At 54.1% G+C, this 24,486-nt stretch overlaps 4 protein-coding genes and 1 pseudogene across 5 annotated transcripts, besides 1 other annotated feature; 2 read left to right on the forward strand and 3 right to left on the reverse strand.

The window, feature by feature from the left end:
* Positions 1-8,840: 8,840 nt before the first annotated feature.
* NCS57_00452800 (SWIRM domain-containing protein) lies at positions 8,841-10,154 on the forward strand (the record flags this gene model as incomplete). Its single annotated transcript, XM_053054487.1, has 1 exon — positions 8,841-10,154. One exon carries the CDS (start codon positions 8,841-8,843, stop codon positions 10,152-10,154), a length of 1,314 nt encoding a protein of 437 aa, XP_052916647.1.
* Positions 10,155-12,255: 2,101 nt separating this feature from the next.
* NCS57_00452900 lies at positions 12,256-13,235 on the reverse strand (annotated as a pseudogene). The gene is made up of 2 exons: positions 13,115-13,235; positions 12,256-13,064 (listed from the first exon to the last, which is right to left on the reverse strand).
* Positions 12,256-13,235: a sequence feature.
* Positions 13,236-13,876: 641 nt separating this feature from the next.
* NCS57_00453000 (GRIP domain-containing protein) lies at positions 13,877-17,480 on the reverse strand (the record flags this gene model as incomplete). Its single annotated transcript, XM_053054488.1, has 4 exons — positions 13,877-13,928; positions 13,985-16,847; positions 16,907-17,387; positions 17,472-17,480. 4 exons carry the CDS (start codon positions 17,478-17,480, stop codon positions 13,877-13,879), a joined length of 3,405 nt encoding a protein of 1,134 aa, XP_052916648.1.
* Positions 17,481-19,330: 1,850 nt separating this feature from the next.
* Positions 19,331-20,537, forward strand: NCS57_00453100 (Endoplasmic reticulum junction formation protein lunapark; the record flags this gene model as incomplete). The annotated part of the gene is made up of 3 exons (XM_053054489.1): positions 19,331-19,354; positions 19,409-19,635; positions 19,691-20,537. 3 exons carry the CDS (start codon positions 19,331-19,333, stop codon positions 20,535-20,537), a joined length of 1,098 nt encoding a protein of 365 aa, XP_052916649.1.
* An 892-nt stretch (positions 20,538-21,429) lies between these two features.
* On the reverse strand, positions 21,430-24,112 carry NCS57_00453200 (Zn(2)-C6 fungal-type domain-containing protein; the record flags this gene model as incomplete). The annotated part of the gene is made up of 5 exons (XM_053054490.1): positions 21,430-22,120; positions 22,174-22,408; positions 22,457-22,575; positions 22,627-23,762; positions 23,843-24,112. 5 exons carry the CDS (start codon positions 24,110-24,112, stop codon positions 21,430-21,432), a joined length of 2,451 nt encoding a protein of 816 aa, XP_052916650.1.
* Positions 24,113-24,486: the final 374 nt, after the last annotated feature.

Below are 24,486 nucleotides of genomic sequence, written 5' to 3' on the forward strand. Positions count from 1 at the left end.
AACAGCCAAGCCCTAATGTGAGGTACGGCTACGTCAGTTGCAGCTTCGGGTGGAATTGACATTTTTTGTTTTGTAAAAATCCATGCATTTTACTACGCTCGGTATTATTCCTCCGTTTCTTTGACCGCCCTGCTCTCTCTCTCTCACCGTCTCTTGTATTTCCAGCCCATTAATTTAACTCCCTGAGTAAGAAGGGGTGGGTAAAAAGGGGGCAAGCTAGAGAAGTGCAATGTGAGTATCTCATTGGACAAGTTGATTAAAAATGAAATGCAAGTTGCCGTTGTTCTTTACCGTCAACAAAAAAACAACAACCCCCGCCGGAAGTCGATTTTCACATGGAGAGAGAGAGAGGGGTCGTCGAGTTGGTTCTCAACGAGAGGAGCGGAGAGCGGTGGGTCTGCCTCTGTTCTAGAGTTTTACACAGTGGAGATGGGGACTCTTGTTGTTGCTGCTGCTGCTGCTGTTTGTTTGCTTGCTTGCTTGCTGAAGAAGCAATTAGGAGGGGGAGTGAAGCTATCATTCTTACTTCAATTGGTCTGACATTGATTGTCAGTTGGCATTGATCTCATCCCACGACAGAGTAAAAAGTCATCCAACTTTCAAGCTGAATCACACCTTTCCATCTTTCCCAACTCCCGGATTGAGTTGAATTGAATTTTTGTCAGAATTACCCGTGCACGCGGCCCGAATCTAGCCGCCGGGAGAACAAAAAGAAGGGCGGGCACCTTTGTTCATCGACCTCCGTCTAGATTGGCCGAGGCCCTCCCGAACGGACGGCGGCGCGCCGAGAACGGAAACGGAGGCCCGACGTGAGGGAGAGCGAGACGGTGGGTGGTGGGGACCTCAACAGGAGACGGTGGATCGATGGAACGGTTCCCCGTGGACAACAAGTGCCGAGAAGAAAAAGAAACGAAAGGAAAAAAAGGAGGATTAATCATGGATCCCAGGCTTGGGATCCGGTGGGGGAGATTGAGCCCGAAAGCCGAGGCTGGCTAGCGAAAAAAAGAAACGAGGGGTGATAAGCGATAACGAGATTGAACAAAGACTTGCAAGACTAATATCGGCTGGGACAGCTCTAAATGAAGCTTGAATGACCTCGTGACTGTTCAACGTAAACCATAAACAGGAGAGATAACGATCCTCACAAGGTCAATCAACTCAATCCAACCCGAGCGAGTCAATTGAACCAACCTCGGGTCAGTTTATCGCGGGGTTTCTCACTGACTCTTCCAAAGTAGCGTTCAAGACGGAGCGGAGCGAACCAACAGAGGGGACGACGCCAACACTGGGGTTCATCCACTAAAAGCCGGGCGCCAGGCCCCGGGTGACACAGACAGAAGTCAATGATGACGTCTTCCAACCCAGGAGGAACACACACACGCCCGTCGCGTTCTAGATCGCGCCGGATCTTTCTCTGGGCTGCCTGCGCTGCTGCACGACTCGCTCCGTAACCTTGGTTTTCCAATGCAAGGCGTGCTTGGAATGACCACCGTTCTGAGGGAGAATTGATGAATGCGCCTCCATGCTAATCGGGCGGCATCAAGACAAGACAGGCGTCGGCTCGATGCTGCTGAGTGCTGAGACAATGCTGATGACTTGCTGACACCCGCGAGTCTCGGGTGCCCTCTTCCGTCCTGATCCTGCGCTGGCCCTTGTCTTTTCCCGTTGCGTGCTGCTGCTCCTGCGCTGCGCTGCTGATGTGCTCAGACTCACCACCGTCAAGCCGCACGTCTCAAACTCTCTCTCACACACAGCAGCAACAAACTTGTTCGCCAGTGTCTCAGAGCGGTCAAGTGACTGGGCGTAGCAGCGTAAAAAGGGGGGATGAGCAAAGTGCTTCACGGGACCTTCCTCGTGAGCCCGACACAGACGCACACAGCCTTGAGCCTCTCCTCCCATGGTCCTCTCACCGTCCAGAGCCGCCCTCTTTCGTGTCAATGCCAGCCCATTCGGGAAACGGAATGGATGGATGGGAGGGTACGCGCGCCGAGCGGGCCGTTTCACAAGCAAGGGATTGGAAGCGCGGTAGCCCTTGTCCCCCAGTCTTGATGAGCAGTCATGGAGGGTAGACGCCATCCTCTTGTTGTGTCTTGCTTGTTTGTCCCTAGCCTGGCGTGAGGCAGTCTCTTTGTCCTTGTCCATCCTTTGTCCTGGCTGGTGTGTTTGTCTTGCATTCGTCCCTGCCTACAAATGTGAATCAATCATATCCTGCTATCGCCCAACTGATAAGCACGTCCCAACACTAGACGAGACGCCTTGTCATGCGCTCCCTCTATGGCTCACCTGCCAGAGGGCTGATTCATGATCCGATATGGGAATGGTGGGGAGAACAACCAAGTCATGGACTCTGTCTGCCCGCACCAAAAACTCCGATGAGAAACAGCCCATTGCCGACCGATGTTCGTTCCGAATCGGAACGGAATTCATACTAACTCATTTTCTAGTCGAGCATAGCAACCAAGGCAGAAGAGGCGTGCAGAATGCGACTGGCTATTCGCAATCAATAATCAAGTTTCTGAAGCGTCTTGGAGGATGCACGTCCACCTAGTCCATGTTGGCTGCATCGAATTGCTTCTCGGCTCGCATGTCCTCCTCTTGTTGCTGCTGATGTGATCACACTTGGAGTAGAAACAGTAACGGTAGAGCGCACAGCCATTGCCCGCCCTTGTCCTGTAGCACCCAATTGCCTGCCGCTCCTTTGCCAATCTATCGTTGTTGCTGACAATTGCACTCGGCTTGGCCGGATATTCGATTCTTCAAAGTCCGACCGTGTCCGGCGCATTCGAGTCGACCGGCGTAAATAATCAAGCAAATTCCGTCAAATCCGAATGGACATGGTTAATTCCTCATGGAAAAACGCCGAAAACTAGTTGAAATTGCCACTGTGCAGTGCGTAATTCGTAATGCGCCGGAGAGCCTGGATGCGACGAGGTCCAATGCGAAGCTGTCGCACGCTGACATTGGATGGCGCGCTGTCGCATTCAGTCCAGCACAGCACAGCACAGTACAATACTGTACCGTCCTCTGTCTGCCCTGTGCTCATGTTGACACTGACCGACCAACCTCTCCACACATTATGAGCCCACATACACATGGACCACAGCACCTAATGCAACTCACAGAGTCCAACAAGCACAGGTCCGTCTCATGTCATCGAGAGATGATGACGTTGGCTTTCGGCGGGCATGGAAATGCCATCATCCCATCCCCCATCGACAACAACTCCATCCTCAAGCGCCCTGGTCACCAATCAGCAAGACTTCCAGAAGCCCCAGAGCCCCAGTACGGGACGGGAGTCTCTCCTTATCGATAGCCCACCGCCCATGCTCATGCCCATGCCCATGCCCATGCCCATCACCCTCACCCATCCCACGCCCCCCTGTTCCATGCAAGAGTGCGCCCCCATGCACACCCAGCACGCTAGGCCAGACATGACTTGGCGCCAGGCCTTGTTTCGGCCTCTTTTAGTGCTGCTTCTGAGGCAGACCCAGCCTGCTTCTCCATATCCTGTGACTCACATCTCGTCGGTGTGGGGGGATGCGCTGCGAGAGTCCAGAGGTTGGGTATGCTGCACGAAGTGTATACGCATACAGCAGCAGCACGGCAGTCAATGACTGAGCGACGAGGCATTGGAATTTGGAATCCTGGAAAGAGGGACAGCAGCCTGAACCTGGTGGCGGTGTCTCCAAAGTGCTCCAGTCTGGGTACCCAAACACTTTGTGAGGCCGCCCGTCAGATTGCAAGTATCCCAACTCTTGGCCACTCGGAGACCCTCCCCAAATTCCATTGGAGGTCACCGAGAACCAGGCTGCGCTTTATCACTCCAGAAGCTCCATGGCTCAGACCAGCTGTCACGCGGGTCCCTATTAAGCCCACGGATGATTGACGGCGACGCGACGGGACATGGAACAAGGAACTTGCCACGGGGGTCGCAGTCTGGCGCGACAGACTTCCAATTGAATTCGCCTCACCTTGTCACCTCGTTGCCTGTCACTTGGAGAGAAGCGCTTGTGCCGGACGTTATCAATTGACAATTGCCAAGTGCCCACGTCTTGCGCCCGTCGCCGCCTGCGGCCAATTCGGTCTTCTCTGCGCGCGACAAGATCCCACGCCTGTTGGGTCGACGAGCAAACATCCGACATTGGATCCGTGTAAATGAGCACCGGCCATCGGGTGAGCCACAGCAGCGTCGCGTCGGCCGCGGTGGGGGTTCTTCCCTGGGTTTCCCCAAGAAGCAACTCTCAAGGACCCCAAACAAAGGGTCTGGAAATCCGGAAGCGGGACCGATTGACGAGATGCAGCGTGGCAGCGCACTGAAGCCACAGGCTTACCACAAAGGAACCGTCCATGAATTCTCTTACACCGAGGAGGGCGACTAGAGTTGAGGCAACCGACATGTCTGTGTGCCGCCCTGAAAGTTCAATAAAGGCACAACCTACAGGCGTCAATGCTCAATAGCTGCAGGTCAATTTACAGAGTGCCACTTGGCTCGTCAGGAAGGGAGCCATTGTGCAGCTGTGGTAAATAATTGAGGCTGGTGCAGTAGAGGTGAGGCAAAGCCTGAGGGGAAACGCTGCTGAACCCAGACCGCAAGTCAGACAAACGGTGAGGTGACAGTCTGCCGCAAGCAAGAGACCGTACCGTTACTGTCAGCCAGCCAGAGAGCCCATAGTTGGCGCCCAGCGTTCTTGATCAATTGGGCGTTGGGCAGCGAGAAGACGTGAAAGAGGAGGGGCTGATTCAAGACATGAACCGTCACACGCAGAAGGCACACGCCCCCCCTATTTTAGGTCTTCTTTCCTGGAGCAACCATGATTCGTCCTAGACCGTGTGAAAGGAGGGGTAACAGGATCAATATCACCAGAGCAGGCATCGGCCGTGGTGACGACGAGGAAGACGGAGCGAGAAGCAAGAGCCGAGCGATGGAACGAGCGAGTGAGTGTGGGAGCGTGGTCTAGATAACGGATAATGGTGTCGCGGGACTCTCGTGTGATCCCAAGGTTGCAAGCCTCATCAGAACAAGTCGGGATGGGGAGGACGATCGACGACGCGATGGACATGTGTTTAATGTAGGGGACGCGCATCTGCCGCCGACAAGCCCAGATCTACGACGTCTCTCCGGGGCTTCTGTAGGAACAGCGAGATGGGCCATGACACTTGTCTTGGAACTAGCTGGGTTGGGGAGATTTGGCGCCGGGCCTCGTGGACGCTGCCCGTCCTGACCAAGCCACGAGCGCCTCGGTCGATGAGATGAATGGCTCGGCTGGCCAGATGGGATGCGTACCTACATGTCGCATACCAAGGCCTGGATGGCGCACGAACTGCCTGCGCGTCGAATTGGACCGCCAGCGTCGCCAATTCCTTGGTTGCTTGGCTCGACGACTGGCCGCCGGCCTCATCGCCTAGCTGTAAGTTGTTACGAGCAAGGCAAGGTGAAGATGCAGTTGGTGCTTCCAGCGGCCACTAATGCGCATCAATTGCCCTGGCAGTATGCCCTTGAAGATGGAGCCATTGGATAGACAATCATGAGCCGTGGGATGAGATGGGATGCGCCGTGGGGATATTTACCCGTGGAACCTGGGGGGCCTTGTCTCTGTCCCGTTGCGCCTCGCCTTGCTCGGCCGTCTATGGCATGGTGCTGGGTATTTGGCGTTCTTGGAGCTGGGTTCGGGCTCCTTGCCCTCACTCGCTCGTCTCGCTTCAAGTTGCTCTGCCTGCGACTGTCATTAACTGTCTTCTTGACCGTCCGTTCTCGCTTCGTCATTCGCTCCACTCACACTATTAGCACATGGGGTTCTTTGTGCTTGGTGTACACAGGAAGCAAGCTCAGTTCCTGCTTGCGCGCGCATGCGCGGAAAAAGGCAAATTCAAAATTCCAGCTGCCTGGTGCAGAGGCCGGGCAGGAGATTGGACAATGCCCCAGAGCGAAACCGAGGGACCCAAGAGCGTCGAGCAATGGCTCGCAATTGAGAGCGAGCTGAAAGATGGGGAGGAGAAAGAGGGGTGTAAGTGTCTCCCGTCCGTCGCGCGACGGATGGATTGCATTGCCCACAGACGACACCAAGACAGGTAAGATGGCAGCCACACCTCAGTCGAGAGGGTGGGATATTTTGGGAATGGTCACCGGGCTGGCGCACCCCTCCCGTGGCTAATGGCAGGTCCCTGATGACCGCTTGGACTCTGGTGTCTCGGTTGCGCAACCACACATGACTGCTGAGATGGAGGGAGTGGACGTAGCGGGACAAGGCAATTGGACTGCTCTTCTTTCAATGCTTCCAGAGTCCCCCCAATTTCAGGTCAGGACTGTTGTTGAAGCGGCAGATATCACAAAATCCTGTTCCAAGGTGATGCGCTCAGCTCAGCGTGGAGGCAGATACGTGGTGAGCATGAGGTGGGATTGAACGTTGCTGCTTCCTTCCTCCCCCAGCTCAGCCCAGCCCGTGAACTGCAGCAGACCAGACCCTTCCTCCAGGCCAAGTGCAGCAGCCTGCAGGCAGTCGCTGGGGGAGAGGGAAGGAACGAGCCAGTCCAGCCCTGGGAACCTGGCGCAAGGGGAAAGGGGGGCTGAAGGGCCGCTGAAGGGAGTGGGTCAATGGGGCGATTGGCAGCAGCTACAGCCTTTCAGGCATTGGGGGCCATTGTAGACAGGAGGTGTGTTCTGATCACAAATCTGGCATCGTTGCATTGTCACATTTCGCCTTGGTTGAGAGAAACCACGTTTCCTTTGCTGCGCATACGCCGCTACCCCAGCCCACCCCTCCCCTGACCCCCTCCCTCTTCTCCCGTCTTTCCTTGCTGGACGCCACAAAGTTGTGTCTCAGTCCAGTCCTGAAGGTGAGAGTGATTGATTGTGATGGATGGAGGTCCCCCAGGCTGCCCGTTTAGTAAGTGCTTGGATGTGCCTACTCCGTAGTCGCAAATTCATTCATCAACCTTGACGCGCCTCTTTGTGAGCCTTCTTCCTCTTCTTCCTCCTCCTCCTCTTTCTTGTCCGTTCTGCGACTCTCAAAACATCGCACGAGCATCGCAGCTGCTTGATGGGCCCTTCATCTCCTCGCACCCCCGCTGCGTCGTTTTAGCCACCAGCATCATCATCAGCATCAATCGATATCTCGTTCCACTGCCCCCCACATACGCCCCCTCTCCCAGAGACGTCTGCGCCAGCTTGTTAGCAAATCAATCAAATCAATCTGTCGAGCTGGGCGCGCACAGTTGTCACTGCGAGAAGCGGTCCCTCCAAAGGTCCCCTAACTTGACGGAAGCTTGAGTCGGTTGCGACCCAATCCATTCCCGATTGGAAACCGTTGAGGGGAACGGTCCGTCATCGCTCTCGGCGTGGTTTGTCACCGAGGCAGGCGAGACGAGACGTTTCGACATCCATCTCTCTCGGATCTCTCCCCCTTTTCCTCTTCTCTCCTCTTTCTCTCTTCCGCAACCATCCATTGCAATCCCGCGCAGACTGTTGACGCGCATTGCATTGTCCCCAACACAAAAGCAAAGCCTAACTTGCGGTGTCTGCCATCTCAATTCCTGCGTGCCTTGGTGTGCGTCTACTGTCGTGTGTGTGGCTCTATATGCGCACACGCGCGCAAACCGTTCTGCCCTTTTGCCCTTCTGCTTCTGGACCCCCCGCGAGGACCTCAGTGTGAACTGAGCATTCATTCATCAATCGATCAATCAAAAGCGCCAATCAGCCAATTTCTCGGTCTGTCTGCCACAACACGACCCCTCCAGAGCCAATTCAAACAATCTCGTGGATTCATCCTGGAAGGCATCAGAGTCGAGTCGAATCGGCTTCCCGTCCGCGGTCCCCAGGTCCCCAGATCCCCGTCACAACCACGCACAACCTGGCCCGGGCTGCCGCTCTGCCACATCATCAAACCCTCGGGCGACCCCCAAAAGTCGTCAGGTCGCGGCCGTACTTAGTGCCTGGAAGGCTGGCTCGAGAGTCATTGCCCTCAAAAGTCATACGGTCTGGTACGGTGCCCGTCCCACAGATCGAACAACCCCTGGCCTTCTGTGGCTTCTCTGGGCCTTCTCGTCTCGCTGGGATTTAGAATCGGCCGTGTGTCGAGCCCCCATTGCGCCTCTCTCTGCCCATGGTGCCTGTTATTCGCCCATCTTGAAATCCGGATGCCCCGTCGTCGCGACAATTGCACCGCGCTGCACCACATCCCGTCATACGGTTGTCGCCCATTGAATGGACCCCTACCCCCGCCCTACTGAGCGCCGAGACAATCATATCACCCCATACCCATAACAGCACTGACACTTGCACCTACGTGCACTTACACACTCTCGAATCACTCTTGGCCCAGCAGGACTAAATAAGCCTGTCGCTTCCCCTTCCCCCTTTTCGCTCTTGTGGTTTACAAGAACGAAACCTCTCTTGCACTCTTGAAACTGTCCCGGAGCGATTCCAAATCACTTCCAAACGCCGACCCAAACTCCGCCGCCTAAATCCACAGTCCTACGCTATTACGCTACTCCTCACATCTCACTCACCTAGCGACTAGGAGGTTCTTTCGGAGATCTCACCCCCCCACTCCCAACTTTGTCCGGCCTAAACTCCGCCTTCGCCGCCCTCGCCCCCCCAGTCTTCGCCCGCCCCGTTGCTGCCTACTCTGGACTAGGCGCCCACCCAGTCACTGACAGCGCACTTACACACACTTTGGGCAAACGCAAACGAGTCGCAAAGAAAGACTCACACCGAGTCGGCCGCTTGTTTGAAAGCTGTCGGACCTATTAATTGCGAGCGTCCGCCGTCCCTTTTTGGAACTAAAAAGGGCTTCGCCACAAGCAATCCACGTCACTGTCTGTTCTGCGACGGCAGTCCATTCATGGCTGACAAACCACATTCTGTGTATACCTGCGCCATGCAACCTTCCACCACATTCGACAAGAACAGTTCGTCAAACAAACCGACTCAATTCAAGTCATCTCCATTCTTCTCTTCCTCTTCTCTGTTTTCTTCCCCCTTTCATCAACTTCCATCAATCAACACAAACACCATCACAATGGCGACGAACGCGCCTCACAGCGCCCAGGCGCTCAACTCAATGGGCCCTCCTGCCCATCCTGCTTCTTCAATGGCCTCCAAGAAGTACGACCTCAGCAGCTTGATGTCGCCTCCGGACCAGGTTCACGATAGCTTCAATCACGGTCATCACCAATCTGACATCAGCAAGCCTGCGGCTTCGAACGACTCGAGCAAGCACCCAATGCCAATGTCCCCTCCCATCTCTCCTTACAGCAAGGCGATGTCGACGGCCGAGACTCCCACCACTCCTCCTCACCAGGTTAAGGACCCCGTTCTCTACCCTGCCGAGGAAGTCCCTTCCAGCCCTGCTCAGACTCCTCTCTTTGCTCCCGCCGAACTCGAAGACCACCGCCGTATTGTCGACGACCATGTCCGCGCCCGATCTCCTACCTCTTTCGCCGGAGTGATCCCACCCAAGCGCGAAGAGTATGAGCTCGCCCTCACTTTCCGATCTCAAGTCATGAAGCACTACACGGCCAACCGAAAGGCATGGCTTCTCAAGGAGAGAGCATTCCTCGAGGCTGACCGCCGCGCCCATGCCCAGCGATACCATACCATCCTGCCCGCCGCTAAGCCTGCTGCCGCCAAACCAACCCGGGCGCGCGGCGACCGGGTCCAGAAGCCCCAGTCTGCCCCGCGACCGATCCGTACCCACCCCGGCGCCGCCACCACCGGCCCCATTCGACCTGCTCCACGTGTTAGTGCCACGCCTGAGCCCTCTCGTCGGGTCGTGGCCCCCAACCGCGAGGACAAGGACTTCAGGGCGCTTCCCGACTACTGCCCTCCTCTAAACTCGCTGCCCAACCGACCCAACAGCCTCAAGGTGGATTGGAAGGGACAGCCTGTTGACCTGAGCAACGACCCTCATGTCAGCCTCCTACACCCCGACGAGGTGTCACTCGCCAGCAACCTGCGACTGGATTGCGCTACGTACCTGACCAGCAAGCGACGCATCTTTGAGCGACGACTCCTCTGCCTCCGCAACAACAAGGAGTTCCGCAAGACGGATGCGCAGCAGGCCTGCAAGATCGACGTCAACAAGGCCTCCAAGCTTTGGACCGCCTTTGACCGGGTTGGTTGGCTCGACGCCGACTGGGTTCGCCAGTACCTGTGAGCGGAAATCACCCCACACACCGAACCTAGACGAATTCCGAGAACCCTTTGGGGACAACCTCTCTACTTAGTCACGACCATTTGTTTTACGGCTTACGGGAACGAGCATTGCATCTAGCGACTTGGCTTCGTGTTCCATCCGATTTGGATGACTTGCCCTTTCCGGCGGGAGTTGCAAACACTATAGTGCGCCCAGCTGGCTGCCCTGTTTGGGCACTTTTCCTTACGTTTCCCCCTTTTTACGGTTACAGTCAGCGGTCTTGGCTGGTTTCTGTTTTCTTTTCTTTTCCCTTGTCTTTGCTTGCATGACACCACGGGCACTACTTGGCATCACGGCACAGTTCTTGAACGATACACCAGAGCATTAGGGAATTCTCACCATGATACCCGGAGTGCGATACACCTGACCCCTTGCGCGATCACGTCACACCACTCCACCTTTTATTCCCCCTTTTATTATTTTGTTTTCCTCCTGTTCATCTCGCCCCACGAAGTCATGTTTCTTTCTATACCAATGTTTGGGGCGAGGGGATACGTGGACACGGAGAGGTTGCATGTACGGCGTTTTGTGACATGGTCCCTCCCAGCGGCAGCTGAGGAGCGCGGAACCATTTTATTGGAATTTATCAGGGGGCATATTCAGTAGGGGCGGAGGAGATTGAATGGTGACTAACCTCGGATCCACAGGATGGTGCCGAGAGGAGTCTTGTCGGCCTGACAGCGTGTGGGCGATGTCGAGGGACAGTGGCGCAACCCGCTGGCCCGAGGGAGAGATCAGTTAGCCACACATTGGAGGATTTTTAGATGAGAATACTGATATTTTGCCCAAAGACTAATCTGCTTTGCCATTGTGATGTGTGATGAGTGAATGTTGGTGTTTGGGTTGTGTGAAAAGTTTTCAAGCCATTGCCGAGAGGATGACTCGGGTGGACGGAGGAACGAGTTGAGGTGGTGGTGATGGATGGGATGGACAGGGAGAAGGGTAGACATGCAAGCAATTGCTGGATAGAAGCCCATGTAACAGATTCAACGCACGTAGGGACCTGGAGAAGAATTGGCTCAGCCCTACGGTTGCAGCTACGTCGGGGCTGGGTGCTGGTCGCTTCCTCTAGAGGCTAAGCGTGAGCCGTCCATCTGGGAATTTCTGGGTTGCGGCATGTCTGTGATGCGAGGACGGGTGCTGCCGCCGTTGCAGTGGGGGGAGGGGGGCAGAGTGTACTCTTAGAGAGTAAGTACCTCGGCCGGAAACAATAGGTGATGAGGTACTTTTTTACAGTTTTTACCCCTTGGGGAGTGTGTGTGTGAGAGGTGAGTTGGGGATGACAAGGGTGGTGAGGGTCGGTGAAAAGTTGGTTACCGAGGTGGAGAACGGGAGCGTATTTAGTGGAGAGCAGGAAAAAGGAAAAAGAAAGGAAGAAGATTGAGGAGCGGCTGTGGCGTTGTGGCTTGATGAGGCTTTTGATGATGTGCAGGAGATGATGTTTAGAAGAGTGTTTGTTGTGTGTTTGATCAGGATTGTTTCTATTCATGAGGTTGTCATAAGCTTAAATTAATATTATCATCTCATCTCGTGATTGATTATTGTGAAGGAACTGGAAACCTCGTTTCTTCTTGGTAAACAATTAAGTCAGCAATCTCAACAATACTACAGTCGGGATGAAAAGGCTTACCTGTACCACGGCAGATTGCGCAGGTATACTTTCCGCACCGCTCTCTGACTCTGCTCGAACCCATGGGAACTTCCTTCACGATGTGATTGGGGCTGTTTGCTTGGTTGCACGGTTGGACCATGAAGGATTGCTTTTGGCCCGTGGTTCCGCAAGAGTAGATTTTGAAGGATGTGTAGGCTCTGCACATTGTTTAGAAGTTGAAGAGAATTCTGCACATTGCTTGGGAAATTGAAGTGAACTTTTGGGCTGAGAGAGGTTGATGAGTTGGTTTATGTATTGGAGTGTGAGTTAGGCATCGGGTTGCCTAACACAGTCTTCATTTCCCGTGCATATTTCCAAGGCAGAATCACAACTAATTCATGCTTGAAAAAAGCTTAATGACACAAGCAATTTTATTATTCACAGTCCATCATGGTGGCCATCTTTTCAACTCTACATACCCGCCGCGATCGTATACCCCCCATCAACAGCAAGCGTCTGCCCAACAAGATACTGATTCGTAGCGAAGAACAGCACAGCCTGCGCCATATCCTCATCCTTACCCGGTCGTCCAGCAGGGACCTTTTCCGCATACTTTTCCCTCGGGATACTGCTCTTCTGCGCCTCGTCACTCCCTTCGGTCGTCATCTCGGAGGGAAAGACACCCGGTGCTATGCCGTTGACTCGGATCTTGAGCTTGTTGCCTGCTATCTCGCTGGCTAGCATGCGCGTCAGGTGCTCAGCTGCTCCTTTGGATGCGTTGTATGCAAAGTGATGCTGAGCTTTCTGTATCATGCCGCTGATGCTCGTGATGTTGATGACGGTCGAGCTCCAGCCGTGGTGCTTCTCACTACTCTTCTGCAACAAGGGCAGAAACGCAACCGTCGTGAAAAAGTGCCCCGTGACGTTTGTGTTGTACGTGTCCGCCCAGTCTTGATACGTGCTGTCCTTGTTATCAAAGATGTTTTGACGCATCTCCTGTGCCGTCTTTGCTTCGACTTGCATGGACTTGCTCGAGACGCCGGCGTTGTTGACAAGGATGCAGAGACAATTCTCGCGGGAGGAATATTCGTCGTAGAGCTTCTGCACGCCCTCCTTGGTATTGATGTCGCCTACGATAGGAATGATTTCTCCAGAAATATTCTTCCCGTACTGTTCGGTGACGCGGTCGAGCTTCTCCTTTGTGCGGCCGGTGATGTACACCTTTGCTCCGTTGACAGCAAGGGCTTGAGTAGCCATGAGACCGATACCAGATCCGCCGCCTAGAAGAAGAGTCAGCAGTGATAAAAAAAGTGTACAAGGAGTAACATACCAGTAACAAGGGCGACCTTCCCAGAGAGGTCAAACAGGCTCTCCCTCGAAAAGTCCTTCTTGGAGCCACCACTGGCCTGCTGCTGCGTATTCGACATGGCGTATGGTATAAACCTTCCAGAACTAGTTCCAAAAGGTCTCCAACAATTCGCAAAGCAAGTATTCCTACTGTATAGAGTTACTCGTGGAGTAATACCCAAAAGTCGAGAAAACAACATGGTCTGCTCCTCCATCAGAGACAAAAAGCCTCGTATTTGTAGTCTCCCCTCAAACGCCAATGACGACCTCATTCATCTCGAATGACGGCCTTGTCTCTCAGTTCAAATCAATGACGAAAACACCGGAGGAAATGATCCTTGTGATGTTCATGGCTGCTGCAAGAGTCGTCATGACGTCGACGTGGGGTCACCATGATGGACGATGATTCGCACTCTGAATAACGCCCATGTCCATCAGCAGAGAGAAATCACGATCTCAAACAGAAGATTACAAAGAAACATGGACCTGATTCCTCTAGAGGTTCTTGGTTCTGTATAGATTGGTGGTGTAGTCATTTCCACACCAACACCAAAGAAAAAGCTCTAACCTTGGTTAGCTCCGGCTTGAGCTTCCAACAGCACCTCCCTCTTACACGGTCGAGACACCCTTCGCCTCGTTGGTTTATATCACAATAATACTACACTTGATTCCGTCCTTGTCTCACATTACGAGCCTGCCTGGCGCTGTACCCAGTTTATCAACGCCATCCCATGCCATCCATCGTCTATCGAACTTCAATATGTTGCACTGCCTTGGTCCACTTCTGCTCGTCCGACCTATCACCAACCGTTAGTTCGAATTCATCAAGGTGAGCTTTAATGTAAGAACTTACTTGTCAAATCGCAATAGCTTGCCCAACACCGGCACAAGCTGTGCCCTAAGCTTGGTATCCTTCTGCTCCAAGAACTGCAACAGGATCGTCTTGAGATAGACCGTGTCCGCAGCTCCTCCAGCTGCCGCAGGTGATCCATTGCTACCGCTTCGCACCGAGTCGAAAGAGCTCCGGCTTGAGCTGGCAACGAGCTTTGTCTGCGCCGCCTTGAGGTCCTTGGACAGCTTCTCGTACCGTTGTCGGGACTCCTCGAGCATTCTCCGTAGCTCAGCCCGCTGCTTCTCCACCTCGCGCACCTGGTTCTCTGACGCATCGAGTGCCGTGCGGAGTTGTGATGATGTCGTTCGGAGCTCTGAAGCCTCGGCCTCGGCCTTCTCCTCAACCGACTCCAGCTCCTCTCGTCGACGACGCCACTCCTTCTCTCGGTGCTCTAACTCGTCTCGCTCGTTTGTGAGTGTCTTGACCTCGCGTTCCAGATCCCGTAGCTTCTGCTTCAGATCCTCTGTCTCGCGTGTCTTGCGTCGCGCCAGTGTGCTCGACTCATCTTCGATTCGATCACGCTCCTCGACTGCTGCCTCCATCCGTGCCCTCATGTCGCGAACCTTGTTGTCGGCACGCTCATCAACGTCGGCCAGCAGTCGTCGCATCGTCTCACCCTCGCGAGTACGCTCCTGGAGTAGGCGCTGCACCTCAGCCAGTTCCTCTTCCAGTGATTCTGCCTGTGACTTGGACTCCTTAAGCTGCACCGACATCTCGGCCGTCTGGTCTCGCATGCTGCTCAGCAAACCCTGGGCGTTGGCATACTGCTGTGCCTTGAAGTCAACCTCTTCTTGCGCCGCCGTCTTCTCTCGCTTGAGCTTGTGCATCTGCTCCTCGAGCTCCTTGACTCTAGGCCGCAGCTTGCCAAGCTCCTCCTGAACCGTCTGAAGCTCACGCTCTGCCTTCTCTGCCTTGGCACTGAGCTCGACCTTCTCAGCCTCTGATCGTCGGAGGTCTCGTCCCGACACACGTTGAGCATTCTCAAGCTGAAGCTTGGCGTTCGTCTCAGCTGTCAACTTCTCCTGTAGACCCTTAATCTCCGTCTCTCGGTCTGATGAAATCTTCTGGACTCGCTCCACATCTCGCTTCAGATCCTTCTCTCGCTTCTCCATGTCCTTGAGCTCCTTGACCTTGGTAGCAAGCTCCTCCTTGGTAGTCTTGAGCGTAGCAGACTCCTGGCGCAGGCTCTTGAGCTCTGGCTGCGCCTTCTGTAGCACCTCTCGGAGGTCCGTGAGGTCCTTAAATCGGTTCTGCGCAAGTTGCTGAGCAGCACCGAGATCAGCCTGTAGAGTAGCTGTCTTCTCCTTGAGATCGTCATACTCCGTCTTCAAGGTGTCAATCTCGCCCTGAAGCTTGGAGCTGGCCTGGGCATCTGATGCAGATGAGCTGACCTTCTTCTCGAGGTCGGCAATCTGCGCCTTGAGGTCAACCTTCTCGGCCTCGAGGCTCTTGATCTTCTCCTTGGCCTCAACGTGGTCTTGGCCGATGGTAAGGAGGTTCTCCTCCAGAGACTCAATCTCCTCCCGCAAGTCCTCCTCCGTCTTGCGCTTCTTGCTTAGACGCTCGATCTGGCTGTCCTTTTCGGCAACCTCCTCCTTGAGCTGGGCAATCTCTGCCTCAAGTGCTGCGTTTCCAGGTGTCTCGACCGGAGTTGCAGGCGCCGGCTCAGGGGTAGCGGGAGCGGCCTCAGCTGCCGGGGCGGGAGCAGAAGCACCACCAGCACCACCCTTGCCCTTCTTCTTCTTGTTCTTCTTCTTACCGCCGCCCGTTGCCGCTGGAGTCGCAGCAGGCTGCGAAGGTGCGGGTGTGGGCGTCGCAGTGGGGGTGGGAGTTGGGGGAGCAGTCTGGGTCTCGAGTTTCTTGGTCAGCTCGTCAATCTTAGTTTGGCTCTCAGATTTCTCCTTCTTCAAGGCATTGATCTGAGTGTTGAGGTCGTCGATAAGCTTCTTGGAGATGTTCTTGGCGTTGGAAGCCTTAGTGAGCTCCGCATCCAACTCCTTCGCCCGTTTGTCTGAAGTAGCAAGTGAAGCCTCCATCTCCTCAACTTTGGTCGCCTGGGTGGTCTTTTCTTCTTCAAGCTTCTTGAGTTGTGCTCGCGCATCCTGCAGTCGCTGGTTTAGAGACTCGATCTCCTTGTTTCGAGCTTCTAGTTGAGTTTGAAGAGACTGTTGGGTGGATACAGCATCACGGGACTCGCTGAGCTCCCGAGTTGCGTTCTCGAGGCTCTCAACAAGTCCATCGCTGTTCTCCTTGACAGTGGCGAGCTCTTGCTGCAGACTCTCTACCTTGGCCTTGAGATCTTCAATCTCCTCGGACTTGGAGGCTACCTCAGCCTGGAGCTGGGGGAATTCGTCGTCGTAAGAGAAGAACTCCTCACTAGACTCCTTAGACTCGGTGACTTCAGAAACAGACTTTTGAGGTCGGTGCTTTGGCGAGAACATGCCGATGACGGAGGCGACTGGTGACTTGGCTTTCTCAGGAGCAGCCTCCTCTTGCTGCTCCTCCTGGGCATCCTCGGGCTTGTCTGCGCCTTCGGGCTTGGGTTGATCGGCGTTGCCAGCCTTCAGCGTCTCCAATTCCTCCTCAAGCTTCTTGGCCTTCTCCTCAGCCTCGTTGTGCTTCTTCTGTAGCTCATCCTTGTCCGCGGACACCTTCTTCAGCTCCTCCATTACCATGTCGCTTCGGAGGTTTAGTTGGTTCAGGTATTCCACGAGAGCCTCGGGGTCGCCGATGGATGTCAAGGGCGTGTTTTCACGAAGCGCTTTCTCGAAGGGCTCGATGGCAGTGGCCCTTCTATGGGCGACACGATAAGACCGTAGCAACTCTGAACCCCTGTCAGCATTCTGCTTACCGCTGTATTACTCTCCCAGTATCGCAACCTACCTGGATATGTTGCCTCGAGTTTCTCCAACTTGCGCAGCTTTTGGCGAATCTCCGGAGTCAGCTCCTGAGACTTTGCTGGCGGCTCAGGCTTCGCTGCTGGCGCGTCCGCAACACCTTCGGGAGCCTTGTCCGCGGCAGACTCATCCTTGGTCTCTGAAGGCTTGTCATCCGAATCGCTGGTCTGTTCCGTCGATTTCTCGCCCTTTGTCTCATCGGCTGCGGCTGGTGGCTTCGGGGTGCCGGCTCGGCTGGGCTCGTCGCTGTCGTCGATCACAAAAGCAGCCTCGAAGACGGCGGGGTCAGGGTTCACAGCGTCGCCCGCATCGGCCGCCGCCTTCTTTGCTCTATCGCGCTTCGTTGGGGAGGCATTAGCCTTGCGCGACGATGTCGAGGCTGTTCTGGAGGGGGTTCTCGACTGGGCAGCTGACTGTTGGCGGGCTTGTTCCTCGGCAATGGTCCGATCGATGGCGCTCTTGAATCGCTAAGGAGATGTTAGTCGTCGACTGGACAGTTTCAACGAGAGTGACAAAGTCTTCGAAGGAAATGTGTCAATGGTTGAACTTACTTGGAACATGATGGCAGCTCCCTTGGGTCAAACGCAACGTCTCAGGAGCAGCTAACGATGACCGAGGGACGCGCGCAGGCGATAAGGCAATAAACAAGGCAAGGGAACGGAGAGAAAGCAAGAAAAGGAGGTCAAGAGTTGCGACGAGAAAAAGAAAGCAACTCAGAAAAGCGCCCTCATGACTTTGAGAGAGAGTTGGTGATGACTTGTTGAAAGGAGTACTAATCCAAGGGACAGACAGGTACTTGCCCTTCTGTACAGTAGCCGTCGCTGCTAATTCTGGGGTAAGGCCGAAGCGTTTCCCTGTGGCTGAGGCACCCTCCCGCCCCAAGGAATTCCACGTGTTCCCTACAATTTCAGCGCCTCACTGTGGCTTAAACGCTGTGCACTTTATTCCAACATCGCGTTCAAGGGTCCAGCACTCAAGCTTGTTTCCCGTCATGGGTTGCTGGAGCCTTGGCGCAAGTTATAAGTTTGCTTTCGCATTTCACGAGGCCGTAAATATCATACGCAAATTCGCATATTCTCCCTTACTTGACATCAAATAGTACTTTGAAAAGATATGTTGCGAGCCCCTGAGCCCAGCAATATGCGTCGTATCAGCACTCAAGCGAGCCAAGCCCCGTGTCATTCATCCTCAGTTTATGATCTTAACCACCATCCTATCCCTTTCTATAAAACTTTTTATTATCATCTTGAAGCTCAAAGATGCCGTCAAGTATCACGACACTCTATATAACTTTAGTTTCAGAACCGAATGGTACAGCCACAAACAACACTGGGCATTTGGCCTTATGAGTGGCTTGAGCTGCAAGCTCAGAACATGGATTGATACGAGCGCATCATGGCCCTCGTTATAGTGGGAGCTAAAAAGACCAGGTAATCGACTCACGTCAGCTTAGAGGCTGGATAAAGTTGCACAAACTAGAAACATGCAATGCTACCGAGAAACCAAATATGTTTTGACAGTAGATATCTGACACACACTTGATTCACGCCCATGACACGAGGACCTGGACCAAACCCTCGTATATGATAACTGGAATTCGAGGGACGACTGGGTTTCATTGCTCAGGTCAATCCACGTATTCGCGACTTGGGTTCTTGTAAGTTGCTTTGCGTTATTCCTATTGGCCGCTTTGACTCGTAAGCTTCGTCCAACGCGTCCGAGGCCAGAAGCTGTTTGTTTATTTTCTCTGGCTGTTTCTAGAGTATAAACATGCGATATAACAACAACAACATACTGCAAGAAACTATATCCTCCAATGTGGCATGTGTTTTCCTTTGCCTCCAAGGTGGTCTCGTTGGTGGAGCTGCCACCCGCAGCTGACCCCTGCCCACATGAGCTTGCCCTTGCTCCATGACACGCGGGCAGGTCAATAAAAAGGACACTGGCGAGAGCAACGGAATGAGCATATCACACTCTAAAGACAGCAATAAAAACAGGAAAATAAAAAGAGGAGACTTTTGGTATATTCTATTATTCTATGATATTTTTATTATCATTCTAATCCTTTTTATGCAAGAATGCTCATGACCTGGGTGGAGTTAGAGTGTTCTGTCTCGTTTATTTCCTGGCCCGCCTGCACAGCTCAATGAGGTCACACACCTGGCCAGTGTACGTAGCTTCATTGGAACTCTGACCTTTCCAACAAACCATTCATTCGTCTTGTTCGACTTTGACAACCTTTTCTTCTTTTCACCGCCAAACTCGTATCTGGCCATCTTTTTTCTTCTTTACTGAGCAACGACGCGCTTTTCCTTTGTTTTCCCCTCTTTTTTTCTCATCTTGTCGACTCGATCGCGCCCACTCCTTTCACCACTTCACATGCTCTAGATTTCCGCTCCCCGCTGTCAAAATGGTGGCCTTTTGGCCCTGGAAGGTCCGTCGCTTCCGCCCTCGATGCTCTCGCTCTCCAGATAGCTAACCTCTTCAGGGCGAATCCGCCGACTTCGAAAAGACCCTGTCCACGCTCTCTAGCAAGATCGCCGACACACAGGCCTCCCTCGACAAGGTCCGATCCAACTCCCGCCGCGCCCGTGTTCTTTGGACCCTCTACCTTTCCTTTGCCTACCTCGTTTACACCATCGTCCTGCTGCTCGTTGTCGGATACAAGAACCTCGGCGCATACGAATGGACCGGCCTGTGCAGCGGACCGTTGCTGTGAGCTTCCTCCAGACCTCTTGTCACTTCCAAGGCACTGACGAGACAATGACAGCATCTACACTACTCGCACGACCCTCGCCGCTTACTACAACTTTCGCATCGAGAGCCTCAGCGCTCGTCTCAAGGATCACCAGCAGGAGCGCGCAAAGACTATTCAGAAGCTCAAGGATGCCACCAAGTATGACTCCACCATGGAGCTGATCGAGAAGTACGGCGGCGACGGACCGACAAAGGGCAAGAAGAAGAAGGGCGGCGCCGAAGACAACTCCGAAGATAAGATGGACGGCAAGAATCATCCCGGTGGCAGTCCTGCTCAGGGTGTCCCGGGCCGCACTCGCATGCCGCCTCCTCCTACGGCCAATATTCAGCGCCGAGAGGGTCCCCCCGCCGGTAGCCCCATGCCCGCCCCGAACCCCTTGGAGCCCGGTGCCGAGTTTGCGCCTAATGCCGAGTTCTCTGGCCCTCCTCCGGCTTTCTTCCCCGGCACGCCCAATCCCCCACCGAGCACGTACTCCTCCTATTCGACCTCCGAAACGCACTGGTACGACCGCATCTTTGACGTCCTCCTCGGTGAAGACGAGACGGCCCCCAAGAACCGCATCGTCCTAATCTGCCAGTCCTGCTGCCTCGTCAACGGCCAAGCCCCTCCCGGAACAAAGACCCTCGCTGAGATGGGCTCCTGGAGGTGCATGTCGTGCGGAGCGCTCAACGGAGAGATGGACGAGGGCCAGCGTATCGTGAACGAGGTGCTCGATGCGGCCAGGGATGCTGCCGCTGAAGAGGAAACCACCTCTAGCGACGATATCGTCGATGTGACGGTTGACGATGTGAAGAAGGAGAGTGAAGACGATGGACCCGCCGCGGGAGTTAGAAAGCGAAGGGGCAAGGGCAAGAAGTAATCACGACTCCTTTAATTTGCGCCTATATGTAACTGTAATACAGCTCTGTTCTTGTTTTAACTTGTTATGATATGATCCTTATGATTATCTCCTTATAATTGTATTCCTAAATTCCCTAAGAATAAGATAAAGTTATCCAAGATTGAGAGAAAGTAGTCTAAGCCAAAAGGCAATCCTTAGACTATGGAACTCTAAGATCAGCTGTCCTGAACGAAGAAACGACTCCTGAAGAGGTTCCATCTCGTAAACTCGGGAGCTGGGCGGTTGCTTGGGGTCCAGGACGGTCTGCTGCTGCACCAATAGCTCCAGGATCTTAGTCTGTTCCCGGGCGGTTATCCTTTCTACGTGTTTGCCATCCTTGAGAATGTCCTATGCTGATCAGCTGTCTTCAGGCCTGAGGCTAATAGGACAGCGAGACAGCAGGACGGCAGGACAGTAGGGTGGACTATGTTACTTATCTCTTCAAAGCAACTCTACTCACGACTTCATAAGGCCGAAACGAGGCTTCCATCGATGGAATCACTCAAGCGAAACATAGAGTGACCATATTTTACGAATTTCAAATGCTGCCTAAGGGTATATCGTGTTTCGAACCCAATCATCCAAAAACACCATGACCCATGTGTTCCGTTGCCTCTCCTCCTCTTACACATGTATCGTCTCCCTTCATATACATGTCGCCAAAATCGCTTTTGCCAGCCGCAGTGGGAATACTCCCGCAGACTGAGCCTCCCTTTCGCCAAGCAATGCCTTCCCGCTTGCCATTTTCCCCGGTTCGCCTGGTAAAGGCACCAGGCATGATCTCGTACTCTACATTCCTGGATATCAAAATCGCAAAGGAATAACAAAACAAGAGCAGAATGTCGTCCATGAAAGATTCCACCGATGATTCTTATATCACCGCAAAGCCTGCCTGCTCCAGCTCTTTGCCGCTTGGCAGAATAGGACGTCCTTGCATCGGGAATGGCCAGAAGAGAGGGTTCTCCATACTATCCCCCGTCTTCTTGACACTGACCGTGTCATCGCCTCCTGCAAGGAACTGACCTGTGCCCCATTGACACATAATGTCGCCCTCGCGTACGCTGGGCGCAAAGAAGTTGAGGCTCCCTGTGTGCGGCTTCACCAGCCGATCGTACTCTTCCGCTGTCAGCTTGTCGCCGCTGATGCCCACTTCGATGTCCCATTTCTGGGCGAGATAGCGTAGTATGTTGAGAGCCTGCTCGGCAAAGTGATGGCAGGGAGCCATTTCGGTGAGATCCGCGATCCCCTGAGTAATTGATTCCACCACATGAGGGTCGATCTTTGCCGCCCTCTCCATATCTCTCTCCATGTCGTCATCCTCATCATCCGACTTGACCGTTGTTGCCCCAATAGCCAAATGCATGATGGCTGATGTGAGGACAAAGTAGGGGACGAAGGATGGAGTTCTTCGCAAGGTGTATAGGGATGAATATGACCTTAGGAGGCCTTGGATGGCGTCCGCTGCCTGAGAGCAAACGTCTCGCGGCGAGACCTTGGATCCGATGATCCGCAACTTGATTAGGGGTCGGAAAAGCAGTAAGATCGCAAAGTGATAATACATGCTGTGCTTATCAGCAAACCCATCCCGCCATGGTCAGCATCCTGCAACACTTACTGGGCAAATAAAACGGCTGGGGTAAAGTTGTGCCCCAGCCGCAGTACCTCTGGTATCCGATCATACCAGTTCAGGTACTGGGTATAAATGTCCAAAAGATCCCTAGATGTCAGGGGCCTGCCCGGAGAGTGTAGAATGTACAGAGATCGGTGAACCAGCACACTCAATTCGCAAAAACACTTGTACACGGATCGTACATTAGATGGCTGCTGGCATGAGCGTTGCAGCGGAGCCCCTGCTATCGTCAGACTCGTCGGAAGCGAAATGTTGCTGCTTGACTCACCGTCGTCGGTGTAGGGCACCCACAGAGAAGCCTCGATATCTCCTATTATCGCGGGCTTCGGTGGTAGGTGAGGGAAGCAGGAACACTGAGGCAATGAGCCCGTGGCGAGGGACCAGGCGCTGTGGGAACAGATTAGCAGCAGACACGCAATCTTGGAACAATAAACTCACTGATCCAGCGCAAATGCTCCCCAAAAGGTTGCCGACTGAACTGCGATTTCATCTTCGTCCCCCTCATCCTGAATGCGGTGGAGTCCCATCTCAATGGCAAGCCGGATGCTTTGACCTGCATAATACCAGCTTTCCGAGTCTCGTCCACAACTGGCTTCACGAATTGACATTATACCGAGCGCTTGGATCGTCGTCAGAGAGTGGTGATCTGTCTCTTGAGCGAATAGTCGCAGCGACTCCTTAAAAAAGTGATCGCCAGATGTGTAGGGGTCGTTAGGATTCGCACGCGACATGGGCTGGGTCGAGAACCGACAGCCCAGGGCCAGAAGAGCATTCATCAGGATCGGCGAGCAGTATCGATATCGCCCATCCTGAAAGTCTTGCAGGAAGTGTTCCTTGCTTAACGAGGCAAAGGTGGGATACTCCCAGCAAAAGTAAAGCGCCAAGAGGTGCTGTACGAGGGTAATATCTTGAGTGATGTTCGTCCATGTGGTGGCCGGCGCTCGCAGCTCAGGTTCATTCAATGGTGACAGAACCTGCTCGACGCCGCGATACCTCGGCATGCCGTCTGACATTTGGTCTGGGTGGATGCCCTCTGCCCATGATCCTACTCGAGTCTGCGGCGGCCCTCTAAGGTCCGTCGTCCAGCTCATGACGTCTGGGTGCGAGTTGCTTCGAGTCGACCCAGCCTGGCTATGAGAAGAGAAGTGCCAAGGACTATGCTGGCCCATCTCAGGCCTCAGCGAACCCTGTGGCGCTGCCACAGGGTTCACACCGAGGCTCATGGCCGCCAATGTTCCAAGTCCACCGCCCGGAAAGCCAGCAACAGGGCCCATAGTGGGTGCTTCAGGTCGCGGGGCGAACGAAGGTATTGCGCCTCCGCCTGAGGGTAGGATGCCACCGAGCCATTCTGATATAGTCTCAACAGACTGGCCACCACGAAGCCGAGTCAAGACCTCCTCCCAAAGCTCTGGTCGGACGAGCGCGGCAAAGACTTGATCGCTGGAACGCTGCCGTTGGCGGAGGTTTTCAATTTCGGACCGCAGGTTTTCTTTCGACTGTCGCACAGGGATCTCGTAAACACATTCGACGTCTTTTTGTCCTTTACAGCGCCCGCATGGCTTTTGGCCGTCACACTATGGTGTGATAAGTGTTAGTAAAGAGGGCCTTCAAGTGAAGCATATCATGAGATGAGGCGATCTGCTCCACCACATACCTTTGCGCGCTTCTTGCGACATTCCGTACAAGCATTGGGTGTCACGATACCCAAGCCACGACGGCGCTTTGAGTTTTGCGAATGACTGATTGGGTTTGCGGTGCCCGAGGCGGTTGAAGGTGTATTAGAGGACTGGACTGAGGTGGGGGTAGGGTTGCCCTGGGATGGAGCTCCCGAAGCTCCCGCGTGAGCTCCTTGACCTTGAGGCGTGCTTTCAGAGCTGGGGTGCTGCTGGTTGTGGCCCCCCGAAGGGGCGCTGTCCACGTCCATCGGGCACGTTCCAGGCCTTGCCAGAAGGCCGTTGACGAGCGCTGAAGAGGAGGAAATAGATTCGTTCGAATGAAAGTATCGGTGTCGTCGTCTCAAGTTTGCGAATTCCGTCCTTCAGCTCAGAGGAAATGCGGCGGGATGAGGTCTCGGAGGGACGATGTTGAAGGACGCTGCGGCGCAGTCTGACATGCTGCGAAGAAAGATCGTGATGGTGGGTTGAAGCTTGAGCTTGGAGCTGGAGCTGGAGCTGGAGCTGCTTCTCTTGTTTCTCCTACCAACCACCAAAGCTTCCGGAGCAATTGTCGGTGCAGCTTCGGCAGCTATAGCTCCTACTTCTGCTTTCGCGTCACCGTCTGTGGTGGGGGGGAAATCGT

This window comes from Fusarium keratoplasticum, chromosome 3 (genome assembly GCF_025433545.1).
Source record: "Fusarium keratoplasticum isolate Fu6.1 chromosome 3, whole genome shotgun sequence".
In the NCBI taxonomy this organism is placed as follows: Eukaryota; Fungi; Ascomycota; class Sordariomycetes; order Hypocreales; family Nectriaceae; genus Fusarium; species Fusarium keratoplasticum.